This window comes from Daphnia pulex, chromosome 12, assembly GCF_021134715.1.
Source record: "Daphnia pulex isolate KAP4 chromosome 12, ASM2113471v1".
NCBI lineage: Eukaryota > Metazoa > Arthropoda > Branchiopoda > Diplostraca > Daphniidae > Daphnia > Daphnia pulex.
The window spans coordinates 2226140-2245323 of NC_060028.1; the positions used below are offsets into that span (position 1 = coordinate 2226140).

Genomic DNA, 19184 nt, shown 5'->3' on the forward strand with positions numbered 1-19184 from the left:
TTTAAGACCAAAAAGTCCGAAATCTGTCGTGAAACGCCCGAGCTATGGAGCGTTACATACATACAGACAAAGTGACATGGTATTTTTTTTTCTGCGTATGCGACTATTAGCTTCGCCCTTCGGGCTCGCAATTATTTTTTCAGCTTAAATTATTTTCCACAGTATTGTAAACCGGCAATGCTGTACCCAAGGCGCTTACTTTAAGAACTGTGGTTTTCAGAGTTCAGCTTGTAAAGCTCGTCATTTCAGAGTTTTCCGCGTCTTCCTACCTTAATTGAAAATTACCAGAGTGATCGCTCTGCGATCATGATAGGTAATTGTAATTGTAGTAGGAAGGAATGAGAGAGACCCTAAGGGTGTAGAACTATTTTATTTTAGCATTTTCAAAGATTTGAAGGTTATGTAGCCTTCGTCGGCCGCTGCACGCCCCCTTTTCCTCAGACTTATACTGAGGTGGCCGCGTGCCGAAAACAATAACGTTGAAACAAGAAGTACTTGACATACAGAATATAAGGGCAACATTGGAAAAAAGAAACAATTTCTTTGGAGGCATAAAAAACTGACTGCTTGTCAGAAAAAGCCGAATAGAGATTACATAAAGAGATAATGGCTTCTTGAGGGGAACAATATGTTGAGTCCAGAGGGAAAGAGACGGACAATTTTTTGGCAGGCCGTTTGCTCACGTTGGTTGGCCTGTGCTGCCTCCTGCCCGGCCTCTTTTGGAATGCCTCTCCGGTTGAATCCTGGGAAATGGCCCGTACAAAATGCAACATTTAAGATGTGGGAATAGAAGAATGAGCGGGAGGATTGAGGGTTGGGAATAAAGACCCTTAGGGTCTCGCAACTACACGACAGATGGGCAAAAGTTTGCGTCAATAACTGAAATGGGGTTTCAATAGCTATGTTTATTCAACTATTATTTGTTGGATTTCTTTCACCTAACACAGCGCACATGAATGCATGATAAGAGAACATGTGGCTCCACGTATAATCTGTGTGTATTGTGGCTAAGAAATGACGTGTAGACTCGTGTTGATTTACCGCCACACATTTTATAGCAGCTGTGTTGGCATTATAAATTATTATAATGCCAATATATATTTTATAGCAACTGCTATTAACCAAACCACAAGCCAAACTAAACTGAAAACGAAACATACTTTGGGGGTAGGGTGAGCAAGAGAAACGTAAACAATTTTGCGCTGGACATTCCCAGCAAGTTGGCATCTTGAAAAGTCTTTCAAGAGAAACGGCATCACGCCCCAGAATGTCATCTATTATTCGAAGATCTAAAAGACGAGAAACAGCACATCCACCACCACGATAACGTCTTTGATGAAACGGGCATTAATAATGATTCAACGAAATGCGATTCGCTCGCTGATAACGAGCGTTTGACAGACAATAATCGCTAAAAAAAGAAACGCTATATCTACGAAAATAGCGACCGAACACGGAGTATTTATTCAACTCTAGTTCTTGCTACAAGCGGGGGCCAATCACTTTTGTTTTGGTCGTCGCAAGATGAGGTCGACTATATCGCATCTGGCTTTATTATTCTGATTGCAATTTTATTAATGGACCAATGCCCGTGTGAACGGATCCACGGCCATCTTCGAATCACTTCGTATTACGTAAGTGGCAAGACTACGTTTGGTTCATTAAGGTTAACAACCAGTAACGATGTGTGCTCTCAGAATCCACTTGCTAATTTGCCCAATGTGGCCATCAATAAAATTGGCATGTTGGAGTCGAAATTGATTTACATCCTCGCGAAATTCCTTAACTTCACGTAAGGAGAAAACATGAATTTTATTACTCATACGTTTCATAGATGATTCGGTTTTGTTTGCGTTGATTTTTATTCATCCTGCAGATACGAAATTTCCGTTCCCACGGACGTTCATCAGTTGGGCTCACATGACGAAACGAAAGGCAACGGTTCGTGGACTGGATTGCTGGGCCAATTTCTTCGCGATGTGCGAATTTTTTTTTTTTTCCTCGTCACTAACTAACGATTTCTTCTTATTCTTCAAGGAAGTGGATATGTCAATTTCATTTGGTCCTTGGTTTCACTCGAGGCATTTGGTTTCGTGATTTCCATTCAATTCTGAATCAAAATCATGTATTGACAAAACGAATTACTTAATCAGAATCAGCGTTTAATTTTCATTATACCGTGTGATTTCTGTTGAATTTCATGAGATATTGGTTTTTGCAGATTTTGACAAAAGTGGGAAGGCTTATACCCTTCCCACTTTTTCAGTTTTGGCCAAATTTTAAATTTTCCTTTCAATACATCATTTCGATTCAGAATTGAATGGAAATCACGAAAATCAAGTTTATTTTTACGTTGGTGTTATAGTTTTTGAAAAAAAACGTAAAAATCCAAAAATGAAGTTGGTGCGCTAACAGCAATTTGTTTTCGTATAATTTTGAAATGGCTAGTTTGACGACCAAATGAATTTCTTAATCAGAATCAGCGTTCAATTTTGATTATACCGTGGGATTTTTGTCGAATTTCATGAGATGTCGATTTTTGCAGATTTTGACCAAAGTCGGAAGGCTATACCCTCCCCATAAAACAATAATTCACGCTGAAGTCTAGCGTGAGAAAGTAAGCTAGGGCAAACAATTTATAGAATTGTTCCAACATCTATTCATTCTTAGTCTACCCTATTATACTTCGAAAGTTTTAATGAACTCTGTGGTTGGTCTGGATTTTCTTTTATGGATATGAGTTATTTCCTGTAATAAGCCATTTGGAAAACGTGGAAACCATTTTCGTACAACCGAATGGCACCAGTTCCTTCCAAACAGTGTACGAACATGTACAATAAAGTTTCTTTTTTCAAATAGGTTAAAACAATAAACAAAAAGGTTGCTTATGCTTGTTTATTGAATAAGAATTTAGGGAAATGGGGTCAAGTATCAGTATATGGGGTTAATAAATTTGCAAGTTTGAGAAATAAGCGGTGGTGGCATCATCAACCCAAAAAGCAATGGGGCCCGGGGATCTTGTGCCCAACATAGATACACTAAGAACAGCTTTTGGGTCGTAATCGATGAAAACACTCGCTGTGTTATTCTTGACGGTTATGCGAAGATGATTCCAACGTTTCTCTGCAATTTTTGCTCCAGCTTCGTACTGCCCAGGGAACTGCTCGCGCAGAGTATCGAAATGCCAGTTGGGAGGGGAAATGTATTGAATGGCTCGAACATTTCTAGGTTCTGGCGGCGGAGGATTACTTAATAACCCATTGGTCATTCTCAAGTAGACCAGGTCGTAAGTTTCCTTATTAATATCAGGTTGTAGGCGGAAAGCAACACCTGCAAAGGCGCGACTAAATTCATCGGCGTAGCTGTTACGTTCGGCTGCAATGTCAACTTCGATAGTGCCTTCGTAGAAATAGGTCAATGGGATTCTAACGTAGGCGTTGGCTTGTACCACCCCATTAATAGCATAGTTCTTTTGATATTCGTCAGTGAAAGCCACTTTTAGTGCTGGGCGACCCAAGTAATCGGCCCGACTGACGTTCACGTTAGTTGAAAAGAACTGCTGCATAATAAAGACGGCCAATGGTGGCGGCCCTGATAACGGACACACCTCTCTCAGATTGTCCATCATCGCCTCATTTTGCTGGAAAATGGCATAACAAACAAGAAATAAAAACACTTCCTTCAAAAGAAATAATATATTTAAAGTCAAGTTTACCATTCCGGCTGATGCGAATGCCACGCAGCAGGCAAAATAGAGAGATAAGAGTAAAGTCATTTCTATTGGTTAATATATTTATTGAAATATTTCGTGGAAGCGGGGTTTCGATAAATTCGGCTTGTTTCTGGCCTTTTATAGCCACGGAAGACAACTACACGACAGATGGGCAAAAGTTTGCGTCAATAACTGAAATGGGGTTTCAATAGCTATGTTTATTCAACTATTATTTGTTGGATTTCTTTCACCTAACACAGCGCACATGAATGCATGATAAGAGAACATGTGGCTCCACGTATAATCTGTGTGTATTGTGGCTAAGAAATGACGTGTAGACTCGTGTTGATTTACCACCACACATTTTATAGCAGCTGTGTTGGCATTATAAATTATTATAATGCCAATATATATTTTATAGCAACTGCTATTAACCAAACCACAAGCCAAACTAAACTGAAAACGAAACATACTTTGGGGGTAGGGTGAGCACCTCGGTGAACCTCTCACTCCTTCCTACTACAATTACAATTACCTATCGTGATAGACCGACACTCTTAGCAGAGTGGCGAGAGCTAGAAGGATGACTAATTTTCCGGATAACGATGGCAGGGGCAGGAACTCGTTACTGCCCAACGTGGACATAAATTGAAGGACGCGAATCGGATCCCATGTGGAATCGTAACGGGGCCTTGGCGGGTTCTGATTGTAGCATCCTCTCAGAAGTTTAATTATGAGCCGGTGTTGCCCGATCGGTGAACCATCGATGGACGGCAGAGTCGTTGACAACATTGAGCGGTGTAAATTTATAGTGCTGTATGATTTACCGGATGCGTGGAGGTGAGCAAGGTAAGCTGACACTAAGGCTAGATCACTGCACAGGGGATCGAAATTCCGTTCCACACACCAATTTCCCCAATTGACCCAGGCGGACTCGTAGGCAGCGTTTGTATTGCCACGGCTCCCAGCCAGGAAAAGCTCGATAGCCGATCGCGAAAAGCCCCGCACGTCGTAAGATCGCCTGAGAGTTTCCAAGCGGCTAGATTCAGAGCGCCGGATCGGAGCAGGGGTGAGGTTCGCCCCACGCTGATGTTAGTAGCGTTGGCGACGGACGCTGGAGCCGGGGAATGTCGGCTGCGTGCTCCAATAAAACCGGAAACCAGGGTTGGCCTGTCCAGATGGGCAGATTAGTATAATCGACGCTTTCTCCCGCCGGAGTTTTTCAAGGCATTTAAAAATTACGGAAAAGGGGGGAAACGCATAGCCGCAAATATCTTTCCAACTGACGGAAAAAGCGTTGGCCGCGACGGCCCCGGGCTGGGGCCCCCATGAAATAAACTGGGGTAGCTGATTGTTCCAAGACGCGGCGAACAGATCAGTGTCCATCTTCCATATTTACGATATTAAAGAGAACATATTTGCGTCTAGACGCCAGTCGCTGGCGTCGGCCTCGGCTCTAGATTCACGATCCGCTATTGTATTGAGTTCCTCCGCAAGATGGACCGCTTCCACCGAAATATTCCTCGCCTCACACCAAGCCGAAATGGCCTTGGCGGTGGCTGTGAGAGCGGCTGATCTCGTTCCGCCGCAATTATTAACGTAACTTACGGCTGTCGAATTATCCAAGAATATTCGAACGGCAATGCCCGACTCTTTCGCCAAAAGGACTGGATCGCAAAGAACGCGCCCAGGAGTTCTAATTCGTTGATATGTTTATCTTTATCTTGCAACGTCCAAGGGCCCCGCGTTGTAATCCCGTTGCATACCGCTCCCCACCCTGTCAGCGATGCATCCGAGAAAATCTCGAAATCTGGGTCGCGCGGAAAAAACATTTTTCCGTTTGCTTTCTCAATGTTGGCCACCCACCAGTTGAGGTCTAGCCGGGCGCCAGGTGATAAGCAAACTTCCGCTTCCAAGTTAAAGTCGACCCGCTGCGCATTTAAAATATAAAAACGCTGAAGGCTGCGATAATGTGCCTGCGCGAATGGGATGGCCGGAATCGCCCCAAAAAAGTTTTCCTGTATCGAGGCCAGGGTTCGTAAGGATACTCTACCTTCGGATAGAGCACCTTCACACATCCTCTTGACTGCTTACGCCTTGCTGCTAGGGAGCGAGAAAGAAGGGTCGGTCGAGTCAACGATCAAGCCTAAATATCGTCTGAGTCGGGACGACGATCGATTTTTCCCAATTGATCAGGAAGCCGAGCGATTGGAGGAGGTCAATAACCGTATTGACGTCCGCTTTCAGCCCAATCTTCGACTCGTTCAAAATCAGAATATCATCTAAATAGATGACCAGCCTGATGCCTTGTCGACGTAAAAAGGCCATGACCGTTTTCAGAATTTTAGTGAAAATTCTGGGCGCGGGCGCGAGGCCAAAGGCCATGCAACTAAACTAAAAAACGCGCTCTTTCCAACGAAATCGCAAGTATTTGTGGTGCGATTTTTTAACCGCCACCGTAAAATACGCATCTTTCAGATCTACTTTCGCCCCTGATCAAGATAACCGTAATAATACAGTAAGCGTTTTTTTCATCTTGTTCAGTGCAAATAAGTGCAAAAAAGTAATCATTCAATTAAAAAGGCATAATAAAGGCTAAAGGAACGTGCTAGTTAAAACGCTATAGCCTACAAGACACGGTGCACTTTAATGTCAAAAGAAATCATCGCGGAAATGTGTAAACTAATCAGTGAATAAAACATAAAAATAAGAAAATCACAAATCAGTGATTGAAAGGAGGGTGATATTTTATACAAGAAAAAAACATTTTCGGTGGTTCTTGTATTTAAAAAATCAATTGAGAGACAGATAGTACACGAGTGACGGTAAACACACTCTTGTGTAAAATTAGAAGCAATGTAGGAAGGCAGGACACTAATTAAAATTTTATAACAGAAACTCTATAAACTAAAAAATATAATTGGCGCAGGAATACACAGGTAGAAAGATGAAAAATTTCAATGTCACGGTATCAGGTTGATCCTTATAATTCAGTGAACTTTCTTGTTTAAAAAATATAACTTAACGTTGTTTTGTTAATTAATATGCGGTGATTGCAGTACTTAAAAAATAATCGACCCGGGGGAAGAAAAGCCTTCAAAAAGTGAAACGATTCACGGATCCTTTTTTTAAGTAGTATCAGGATGGCAATATTTCCTATGTTCATGATTTTTTTTGTTATCCTAATGAATTTCCGTTAATTCTCTCAGAAATAAGAGGGTGAACGGTGAACCATGCGCAGCCAGTTCTGCATAAAACGGGAGTCCCGTCGGTTAATTAGTTGAAATCTTTCTTGTATCTTTTTTGTTTTATTTACGCGTTACGTGGGAATCAATCAGCAGAAAAGGTGATTCACGTTGCTGGTCGATGTTTATTCAAGGTCGTAAACAACCCCTCCAAGGCTCATACCCCATTTTGACTTCTGAGAACTCCGGCTCAACCTTCATCAGCCAAACAAGGTCAAGGGGGGAGACTGAGGCTGAGGGTGACTCAGTTTGTTATTGTAAATGAAACTATGTAATTTACACGCTTTAAATCATAACGCAACATATTTATTGTGTTTTGTAAACACAACAAATACGTTGCGTTTTTCAAAATTATGTTTTACCATAAACAAGTTTTAAAAACTATTCGTCCAAAATGATACGAAATTTTATAAAATCCTCCAGAATTAATATAACCTAGCTTACTTTAATTAAACTGGTTTTGTTGGATCAAAACATGGCAAAATTTAAAAAAAACGAGAAATTATTTTCGTGTAGTAAACAAATTTCCAATCGAGGTTTATTTTATTACGAAAACAAATTTAAAAATAAATTTTGTGATAACGCCCCATATTACAACTTACAGGGTCGTTATTTTACATAGCATTCATGTTGAATGTTGATTTAGAAAGGCTACCATTTTTTAAAACTTTGGTAGTTAATATCATGGTCATATGCTATTTTTTTAAATTTTTATTTTATGAAAATAAATCGCAAACATCCCTTGCTAACGTATTTGACAATTCTACACAGCATTTATTTGGATTCAAAAAGGCTTCCAAAATTCGTCACCAGATGGGGCTTTTATCACTGACAGGGCAATAGCCCTGTATGGCTATTGCCCTGTCAGACCGGCATGGCAATAGATTTCACGAGCTTCTTTCAACCAATGAAAGTTATTCAAATTTCCGCCAATTTTAAAAGTTGAAGATGTAGCTGATATTTAACAAGCGATCCACGACTCAAGTAGACCATAATCCCGGAGCAGCTTTCCAGATCTAAATCCGGAAAAAGGCCTTAAAAATCTTAAAAAAATATTATCATGTTCGTCTTTGCACGCCGGATTTACCTGCGTTTGCAAAAAGACGAAATTTTCACCCGTTTACGAAATATTAAGAGTTAAAGTTAGGGTTTTTGAATTTTGTCAGAAATGGGGAGTACTTTGACATCGCTTTTCTGAAAAGCGGGGAAGCAAAAGCAAAAACTTATTTTTTAAAAAGGTTTATTACCATCTCAACCACCAAAATCCAAAAGAAATTTCTTATCTGGATTTTATTGGTTGAGATATGACTAATTTTACTGAGAGGCTCATTTTTCCCTTTTCCCTCTCTGCCTGGTAGCCATTTTTTTTACACTCCGTCGCGCCCCTTGCGGAAGCCAGCTTGATTCCACTAAATATTAAGGCCGATATGACTTCTATGGGTCTAAAATTAAGGCCAACAGATAAATCCTTGTGCTTAACATAGGGCGCGCTGGTTGAATAAACCTGTGGAAAGGATGGGTTTTATCGCAGGGATCAAGTCATTCGCTTTTAAATCATCGTACGAAGATGTCATCTGTTAACATAACCGAGATAATGAATCTTCTTTATTCTATGGAGACCGTTTCCAAAGTTGCGATGCAGCCGAAAGGTGGTTTCTCTTACGTTTTCGAGCCAGATCCTAATCCCTAAAAACACATTTCGAAGAGGCAAATTAATAAAGGCAAAACTGTCAATAATAGGCCCAAAACGACCATTCTAATTTGTCAACACGGTAGTCGGTAGTCATTTAAATTATTTATTTCTATGAAATAACGTGAAATAGGAGTTATTATTACATAAAATATGTAGCTATCGAAAGATGGTAATCTGCATGAATGGTTTTCAAAATTTTGAGCAGCCATGCATGAATTCATGCAGAATACCGTCATGCGTCATGCAGATTACCGACACCCTGATATCTGCTGTATACCAAAATTTTTATTTTGAACTAGATCACAAGATATTTTCACTCACCAGATATTTTCGCTTTTTTCCGTCGAAAACAGGGGTGCAAACATCAGTGGCCTCACGGCTTGCTCTGTAAGTATAAATGTAAATTAAACTAAGTTATTTAACAGATTATAGAGCAAAAACTTACGCTAGCTTAGGATACAATTCTGATGATATTTCTTCGGTCTTAAGACTTTCTCTGTATGTAATAGAGACTCCAGTTAGACAAGGTTACTTAAGAGAACTATTTAGAGAAAAAACTTACGCTTGCTGTGGATACAAAGAATCTGAAATCACTGGGGATGTTCTTGACCCAGTAATAATTACTCTTACTTTGGTATACATCTTGTTGGAAAGGATTTGAAAACGACAAGATAAAAAAGGACTGGACACAGGGAAAATTTTCCGCCCATCTTCTTTCTTGAAAATTCCATAAATTTTGCCATTCTACTAATCCCTTATTTTTGTAACTTAAACAAACCTCTTCTGGCTCTTCTGAAAAAAACGTAACATGGAATGTTTACAAATTGAAAAGTCTGAGATTGAAGGAAAATGTTGAATTGAGGGCGACCTTTAGTTTTAGTTGAAAATCCTGTAATCTCGGCCAATTCAAGATTAAAGCTGACCTGCTCAGATGGAATTCTGTTGAGCAGCTCCATGGAGATAGGTAAAGGAAAACAAGTAAAGGTAAACAAAGAGGCCTTTCCCTCAGTTTTTCTTTTCGCAAGACTGTACAATCACAGTGTGTATTTTACTAGATTTATGTGGGTATGAACAGTTTATGTTTAAATGTAAATTAAACTAAGTTATTTAACAGATTATGGAGCAAAAACTTACGCTGGCTTAGGATACAATTCTGATGAGATTTCTTCGGTCTTAAGACTTTCTCTGTATGTAATAGAGACTCCAGTTAGACAAGGTTACTTAAGAGAACTATTTAGAGAAAAAACTTACGCTTGCTGTGGATACAAAGAATCTGAAATCACTGGGGATGTTCTTGACCCAGTAATAATTACTCTTACTTTGGTATACATCTTGTTGGAAAGGATTTGAAAACGACAAGATAAAAATGACTGGACTCAGGGAAAATTTTCCGCCCATCTTCTTTCTTGAAAATTCCATAAATTTTGCCATTCCACTAATCCCTCATTTTTGTAACTTAAACAAACCTCTTCTGGCTCTTCTAAAAAAAAGTAACATGGAATGTTTACAAATTGAAAAGTCTGAGATTGAAGGAAAATGTTGAATTGAGGGCGACCTTTAGTTTTAGTTGAAAATCCTGTAACCTCGGCCCATTCAAGATTCAAGCTGACCTGCTCAGATGGAATTCTGTTGAGCAGCTCCATGGAGATAGGTAAAGGAAAACAAGTAAAGGTAAACAAAGAGGCCTTTCCCTCAGTTTTTCTTTTCGCAAGACTGTACAATCACACTGTGTATTTTACTAGATTTATATGGGTATGAACAGTTTATGTTTAAAAAACCCGGATCGCAGTCGATAAATTGAGGAACCTCTCTCATTTCACCGACGAGTTTGGCACAGGGAAGGCGGGAACACATTGTAGACTTACGTCGTAAAGTCATATTGCACATTCAACCTCTTTTTCAATGGTGTCAACTTTGTTTTTTGAAGGTGCATTGTGGAAGCAGCTAAAGCTTCATATGGAATCTTCAGCATCAGCAAAAGAATGCAGCCTTTTTCAACTTCCTTTTTGAAACAATGACCTAGATTGACATGTTCATCTGAAATTGGTATACAAGTTTTTAAGTTATAATCATCAAACTTACATCCCACCCAGGTAAATTATGTTTACACTATTTCTAGAAGTTGACCAAAAGCAATTCACAAATGTTTTACAAAAGGAAGAGGTATAACTGCTGGAACTTTCTTAACGGATGCTTACAATGAATTTAGGAGAGTGAAAACTCAGCAACTCTACTCGCTGTCATCTGCAATTAACCAATTGTTAATGTTAGATTTTAGTTTCTAATTTCTTGAACATTAGGTGCATTTTAACTGAATTGCAGTGATCTGCCAAGTTTTTAGCAAGGATTTAAATAGGTCCTAATAGAGAAATTTCCAAATATTTTCTATCTGCAGCATGTAATCGATCCATACTCAAAGGCAAGTTCACCGTGTTTTTCCCAAGCTTACCGTGTATTGAAACATCAGTAGTCAGTGGACTTTGGGATAATAATCTTTTTTTCAAGTACCAATATCATAAAATTTCCTTTTTGCATAGATTACTTGATGTTATGATGATAATGATGTTTTGAAGCACAAATAATTAGATAACCATTCAACGAAAGTATACCCTTAAAAGTTTTTGTATTCATGTTTTACTAATGAGTTAAGTTGAGTTCAGGCTGAAGTTAAGCATTTTAGACCACAGTGATCTAATTTTGTATTCAAAGAAGTTGACCAAAAGCAATTCACAAATGTTTTACAAAAGGAAGAGGTAACTGCAGGGAATTTCTTGTTGGATGCTTACTATGAATTTAGGAGAACGAAAACTCAGCTATTCTACTCGCTGTCATCTGCAATTGTTTAATAGATGTTAGTTTCTAATTTCTTTAAAGTTATATGCATTTTACCTGAATTGCAGTATTCTGCCAAGTTTTTTGCGAGATTCCCAATTTCTTTCTCTGTAACGTTAGGTCTCGTTTTCGAGCGTTTGGCGGCATGCTGCTTCTTTGACTTGTATTTTTCTTGAAAGTTCATCCTCCTTTTGGCTGACTTACTAGGTTCTGGTACTGCCAATTCGTTCTCAGCTGGCTTTTCTTCATTGGCCTTTGCTGCTATTTCCTTTTCTTCCTCTTTAGCTGTTTCCTTTTCTTCCTCTTTAACTGTCTCCTTTTCTTCCTCTTTAGCTGTCTCCTCTTCATTCTTGTCTTCCTTATCATCTTGTTTCTCTTTCTTATCACCATCTTCTTCGAATTGATCCCAGTATAAATAAATCCATTCTTCATCGGTCATGGTAAAAAAGTTTGCTTTTTTCGGTTGAGGATGAATAAGATTTGTTTGGTGAAGTTCTTTCTAAAAAGCAATATAGAGTTAAAATAATAATTTGAATAATTTTTTAAAAATTGTGTACTCTTGTTCAGACAAATTGTGCATCGTTAATCCCGGACATGGTTCCCTAACGGGCATATAGAGTTTTTAAAAATTTTTATTGCTTACCCAAGAAATAGAAATTTTAAACTATACCATTTACAGGTAAAAATCTCTTTTTCTTCGGCAGCATCTTCCATTTTACAGAAAATGGAATATCGTTCTTTTTTTACTATATTCTGGTCCTGTTGTGATGAAGGATATATTATTTCGGAGGAAAAATATGCGCATTTTATACTTTTACATGCAGCCATGCGCATTCTTCTTAGCCCTTCGTCCATAGTTCCGAATTCCCAAATTCATATTATTTAACTTATTATTTATTATTATTTGTAATAAAAATTTGATTTTATAATGATTCTAATTTTAATTTCTAATAATTGAGACATTCTGTCTTCGTCTTAATACCTTGGATAAACTTATTAGCGCCAACAAAATTTTCAGAAAGAGCTCGTTGAGATGGATCACGTTGTTCGTTATAAAACGTGATCCTGCTGTTGAACGCGAGCAGTTGACTGGGAAGGCGGAAGATGACGGAGTCGACAGAGGACTAGATCGCTGGATGACGTCGACTTTTTCACCTTACAAATTTTTTTCCGGCTGACCGTTTTGATCTTCATCTACATTGAAAATAAAGATCGCGAATTAAAACTCTGTTGGAATAGAAATTAATAGAATTTAAAAATACCTTTTTTGCCAGGCTCCGTGGTTGGTGTTTCTGATGTTGCACAACAAAAAAATGATGATTTAAAAATAGGCAGATTGAAATCCAGCCATGAATGACAATTGTTGCAATTTCCAATTCCATTAACTTCAATTGAAAATTTTCTTCCGGTGTTGGTGTTTCCTCTTCCAACGAACTGATGTAATTTTTATACATGGCTAATTCCGAACCCACAACGACGTCGCTTTCAAGGGATTTCAGAGGCGGGTCGCTTGTTTCAGGTGAGTGAGGAATGAGATCTGGACGCTGATGTAGTTCAATCAGCTTCAAATAATGTCTTGAAATCTCTCCAACAATTTGTAAAACTACTATAAAAAAATGAAACATGGTTGAATTTTGAATTGCTATTAATTTCGTTTAAACTTTACCTTTATCGAAAACGATTTAATTTATCCGAGCAGTGTTTCATATTCTCAATTGGCTCCCACGAGTTGAATTTTGCGTCGTAGTTATTCCATTTGGTTAAGTATATATTCCCAAGTAAATATGCTGGTACTTGTATTTGCGAATTTTTTAATTCATTCCCTCTTTATACGGGAAGCACAATGTAACATACAATATGCAAAATTTAATCCACTTGGCAAACGATTGCCTTTACTTCAACGTCCCACTTGATGAAATTAGTAGTTTCAAATTTAAAACTAATAATGTCAGCAAACTCAAGCACTTGCTGAAAAACACTAAAAACCTTTGGCCCAGCTTGTGCAGAGATTAAATGAAATAGATAATAATGTACTTATGGAACAGCTTGATCGACGGTTTCATAAAAGCCAGTTAGAAAACCTAGTGAAATCCGTCAAACCAGATTCCAAATCTGATTCGTTTTGTTTGCTACGCAGCGGCAAATTAGTTAAAATAATGAAAGTGGAACGGGATAACTTTGTGGGAAGTCAATATCAGCCAGCCACAACACACATGGCCAGGAGAGTATTCTGTTTTACTACCGTTTTCCAAGGGTAGCAAATTGGGGATAGCCAGTGTCGGGTAGCCGGTGTCGGGGTAGCCAGTGCCGGCCTTTTGGGTAGCCAGTGTCGGGTAGCCAGTGTCGGGGTAGCCAGTGTCGAAGGTAGCAGGTGTCGTTTTCGCAAAGTTATTTCCACTTCTATGGCTAAATTTCTTTGATAATCAACCTACTTATTTGACACTAAATAATCTTTACGTCTGTCGTATTTCATCGCAATTTAAAAAGTGAACAGCAATGAATGATAATTCACAATAAACGTGTCAGCAGATTTAACATATTGTAAAATAAACATTCCTGGAACCCATTTCTCTACTTTTGTTTTTCCTTCATATTTAGTAAATTAAGAAAACGCTAAGTGTATTTTACACCCTTGTGCTTTGTTGCTTGTTCATTCCGAAAAATTTTAACACCATCACATTCGTATGATGACATTGATACCTCAGTGAAATGGGTAAAGGAAATAGCAAATTTCAATGGGATTGCAAAAGGCAAAATTTCTTTGCAGGTGTAAAAGCTTGTAATGGATAGATCAGTCATTATAATTAACACAACTAATGCTGGGAAAAGTTTTATTGGCAATAGCATTGTCGAATGAAATAGATTTTATTGTAGGCCAACATTATGGATTTTGATGAAAAAACATCATTTCCATCCAATGTTGCACCGGGAAAACGGTAATAATTATTAATGAACCAAATATTTGTGATCGTATAATTGAATTTAATAAAAAATATCATGGAGGGACAGGATGTAGAAATTAACGTAAAAAATCGAAGAGGTGTAACTTTGCCTTGTAGCTTACAACACTGGTTTTTCTGTTCGAATAAAGCATTGTATCACTACTGCCCACAAGAAGGAACTGAAATTCTTAATATATGTTATTTCTACACTTTTAAAACATTTGAAGATTTTTGATTCACTGTAAGAAAAAGTTATTTCCACTTCTTTGGCTAAAGTTCTTTGATAACCAACCAACTTACTTGACACTACAATCTTTACGTCTTTCGTATTTCATCACAATTTAAAAAGTGAACAGCTAACAATGAATGATAATTCATACATAAACGTGTCAGCAGATTTAACATATTGGAAAATGAACCTTCCTGGAACCCATTTCTCTATTTTTGTTTGTCATTCATATTTAGTAAATTCAGAAAACGCTAAGTGTCTTTTACATCCTCTTGCTTTTTCGCTTGTTCATTCCGCCAATTTTTAACATCATCATATGTATCTATGGCGGCACATTTCCCCTGCAATCTTAACGATTTTTTCTTATTTACTTGAGCAAAAGTATTATCTAACATGTGCAAAGAAATTAATGGACTATGTTTTGCGTATTTTATATTAGTACTTTCAGAAAAATATGGGTCTTGCATTACTTTTTTATATTATCTTTAAAAATTTCCCTTGAATCCTTGATACAGACAATATATAAAAGGGCATTTGTCCATTGACTCGCTACCTACATTCATAGTAAATATTCCGTTAATAAGGGGAATGATTTTTTGATTTTCAATATAACTTGGGCCAGTCCATCATCAATCTCCAGCATTACCTTTTCTCAATTATAGCAATCATCGAGATAAATCCTTTTTTTATGTCGTTCATTCATCATCTTTTTCGAGGGAAACTGGTCTAATAAATAAAATTATGATATTGACATGGTATCTAACATTGTCGTTGGATCCCAATCTTTGCTATTTTCATGACAACAAAATTTATGTCTATCAGTCAACATGTCCATCTGCTGTTTTACATTTCTAAGATATCTACCAGATACCATTAAGATATATCACATTACATATCAATGAGATACATGCGATTTCTATCTTGGAGATATTTTGTGGATATCTTGGATTTACATCTCATCTGTTTGTAAAGTCGCAGGCTTATTATTTATTGAATTTGATAATACAAAATATTTAGCTTAAAAAATTTCATCTGAAATAAATTAGAAACTAAAGAAATAATCATAAATGTTGGTTGTTTAAATTTTTTTTTATTTAAATTGATAAGTGAACAAAGCAATTTATGAAAAAGATATTATTGTGCATATTTTCGTTGATGTTCTTTTCCAGGATTTTCCATCATCAGTTTCACCACGGCGGATTGATGTTGCCTATAACCCTATATCAATAAAAGAGAATTAATGTATTGAAATGTGAACAAAAAATATAAAATTCTTTACCTCGAAGGATTTTCAATAACTTTAACCTAAACCGAAGTTGATTAATGATACAATACCGAAACTTTCAATGGAAGAATTATCATGAATCACGGGAATTTTCATGGCCTTAAATAACACATAATTCAAAGGCCAAATTTCAAGGACATTAGAGAGAGTGTTTACAACTTCAACGCCGAGCGCTGTAGAATGAAGTCCATTGAAGTCAGATAACTCCTCGCCAATTAGAAATCGTTTGCCAATTAAAAGAACTTGACTATTCATTTTTTGTACGATATTATCAATTAAAACCGTGACACCGCCTTGAATGATAACACAATTATTTGGACTCTTGCAGCTTAATTTAAGACCCCGATATAGTACTTTTTCGAACTGCATCCCAGTCATACCCCGAATCATTGGGCCAGTGTAGTGTTCACAAATTAGTTTAGTATCGCCGGCTTCTCTGTTATTTGTTTCACAAAACACAGGTGGGTTGCACTCAAACTCAGTTACGCGATTCACAAGTTGTTCAAGAGGCAACGCACTGCTGCGAACCAAGTTTTTCAGTTTACCCAGATGATTCTCAAACGAGAAGCAACTAAAAGTTTCCATTGCACCTAACCTTCTACAGTCGTCGGCCAAATGAATCAGATTGTGAATGTTGTAGGTAATAAAACTTGTAAGCTAAATCTCCGTAAATGTCAGGAGATTGCTCAACAAAAAGAATTAAAAGTTGATTCGCTTATTCAATATTAGCTTCATCTTTAACCTTTTCATTACATGACAAAATTCTAATGGCAATGTGGAGAAGCATGAAATGTTGATACACTTGGTCTGGTAGTCTGTGCTTTAATATTACAGGTAAAACATAAAGCAGCATCAACCTACATTCAGTTGCTTTTAAACGAGAAACATCATCCAAAGACCTTGTTTGACGGTTGAATTCAACTGGAATTAATTTCGCAATATCATCTAAAATCTGGGAAATTTCAGTAATCATCTGCTTTGAAATTTTTACTTTCATGCTTCTTCTCTGATTGCACCATTTGTGAAGTATTTTACGCACTGCACCCAAATATACTAGATGCATTGGGTCGACGGGAAAAGCATCCACCATATTAATGGGCAAATTTTGTAGAACAGATATTCTCGTGTGATGCGTTTGCTGATCACGATCGCGGAAAGATTCGTCCGTTCTGATAAATGCATCAGTTTGGGGCAAGGTAACCCTCCCATTTGTGTTACGCACGTACTCCCCTTCTGTTTCGCATTTCATACAGCCAAAATATCCACCACAAGTTTTTACGCATTTAATGAAACTGAGCGCTGGCGCATCACAGCAAAAGGCTTCTATTTCAATTTTAACTAAACTCCCATTGTACTGAAAACCCCCCTCTATTAATTCAGAAATTTCAGGAAAAAAATGATGTAAGTAATCATTAGCGTTCTCAGGTTTTGATTTCCCATGATAAAACCCCATGGGGAATACACACATGCACCTGCCAGTTTCAACCGACCAAGAATAGGCCAAAACTGGCTGTTAGTACTCTTACTGGACGGCAGTCCATCAATACCGACATACATCTTTAGTACTACTTCTGGAGATTCAAAATGTACATCAATACTTGCAAGAGAAGATTTTATGACATCCAATACATTGAAAGCATAATAACGGCCAGGGTTTACTTCGATTGTATTTACTTTTCGTTTCGTTTTTAAAAGTGTTTTATAAGACTTTGAAAGAAATGAAAAATCTTTCTCAGTTCTTAAAACTGCCAACAATTTGTCAACACTACTCCTGGGGACATTTGTTTCGACGACCCAATGTGAAAGACGACTCCTAAATAGTTCTTGACGCTCCTTATTCTCCCATAAATTATCATTCCCTTCGAAATAATCCCAATAAAAGGGATCTTTTTCTTGGTCGTCGTCGCTCACTGATTCGACGTCAAAATCAGTTGCATCGCAGTAAGAACCTTCATAATCAAAGTCAAATGCATCGGATGTATCACTTAAATCAGAATCGTCAATACTTTCTTCGTCAGTAGAAGTTCTGGCACCAAGTTCAAGTGACAGACTTTCGTCGGAATCCTCGCAATCACTGTCTAGAACATCATAATCTACTATTTCGGCATCACTATTGTCTAGTACATTAATACCAGATGCCTGGTCAACATTATGACGTTTGATATCCGGAGGATTGTCAGTAACTTCGTTAGAATTCTCATTCGTTTGTTCAGTGATAGCTAATCTAATTCTTCGTGCTGTTTGTCGCTTACCAACAAATACTTTCAGTTTACGCTTAATCATCTTAAAAACAAAGCATCATCAGCAAGCAAAAATGACTAACCAGAAAGGCTTACTTGGCGCTTATCACTGCAATCGTTATCTTGGAGATAGTTAGTTGGGAAACTTATTGCTCGTTGCTGTTGGGGTGATACCGAATGTGAGGTACCTGCAACCTGAAACAAAAACAAATTTGCTTTACACTGACGTTACAAATATTTTAGATCGATATAATACCTTCAATATAATGCAACTAATTCACTGTTGGAAAAGGATGACTGCACGTTAATTAAATAACAGCTGATGATTTATTTCTGATCCCTAGAGAAAACACACGACAGTGAATTATTACAATGAAATTGTAAAAATTGTACATCAAAGTGATACATTCAATATTATGCATATGCTTCACAGTTGAACAACGGGATGACTACACATTACTTCATGTGGTGGTGATACGTTTGCAATACCTATAAAGATAACATGGAGTACTTAGTTGTAGACACTCTAAAATGTAATGTTGGTGTATTACCCAGGTCTTGAAAATAGTGTGGATGAATATAGAAGGTTGTTGAAGTTATAAACTTTTACCTGTACATAATGAATTCACCTTTGTTACAATACAATGACATATCTGAACTATTTCATAATGTTGTAAAATACCTTTTACATCACAAACTCGGAATCTTATAGACGAGGAACTGTATCCTGACAACTGATAACTGAAATGAAGTAAATTAGTAAAACCGATCGATGGATGTTTGAGCAACTAGTTACTTTTTGAACAAAGAAAACCTCGCTAACTTGCGTCAACTATACACGTCTCCATCTTAGAAATCGATCCTTTGTCTTGTAGTTGCCAATTTCAACACTTAATAATTTTTAAAATTTTTAAATAATAATAATAATTTTACAAAAAAATTCATTTTTAATTGCAAGTTAGATAGTTAAATTGATTTATTGACAATTGGTCGGTTCAATTCTTCG

The 19184-nt window shown here is 37.5% G+C and overlaps 2 protein-coding genes and 1 long non-coding RNA gene across 3 annotated transcripts; 1 reads left to right on the plus strand and 2 right to left on the minus strand.

The window, feature by feature from the left end:
* Positions 1-1493: 1493 nt before the first annotated feature.
* Positions 1494-2502, plus strand: LOC124209415. Its single transcript, XM_046607389.1, has 4 exons — positions 1494-1634; positions 1698-1792; positions 1877-1979; positions 2038-2502. The coding sequence occupies exons 1-4, from the start codon at positions 1578-1580 to the stop codon at positions 2095-2097; spliced, it is 315 nt and encodes a 104-aa protein (XP_046463345.1). The 5' UTR covers positions 1494-1577; the 3' UTR covers positions 2098-2502.
* Positions 2503-2881: 379 nt separating this feature from the next.
* On the minus strand, positions 2882-3870 carry LOC124209414. The gene is made up of 2 exons (XM_046607387.1): positions 3716-3870; positions 2882-3640 (listed from the first exon to the last, which is right to left on the minus strand). Exons 1-2 carry the CDS (start codon positions 3773-3775, stop codon positions 2945-2947), a joined length of 756 nt encoding a protein of 251 aa, XP_046463343.1. The 5' UTR covers positions 3776-3870; the 3' UTR covers positions 2882-2944.
* A 13721-nt stretch (positions 3871-17591) lies between these two features.
* On the minus strand, positions 17592-18668 carry LOC124209416. The gene is made up of 3 exons (XR_006880899.1): positions 18585-18668; positions 18435-18518; positions 17592-18373 (listed from the first exon to the last, which is right to left on the minus strand). It is a non-coding gene; the product is annotated as an uncharacterized LOC124209416 (long non-coding RNA).
* Positions 18669-19184: the final 516 nt, after the last annotated feature.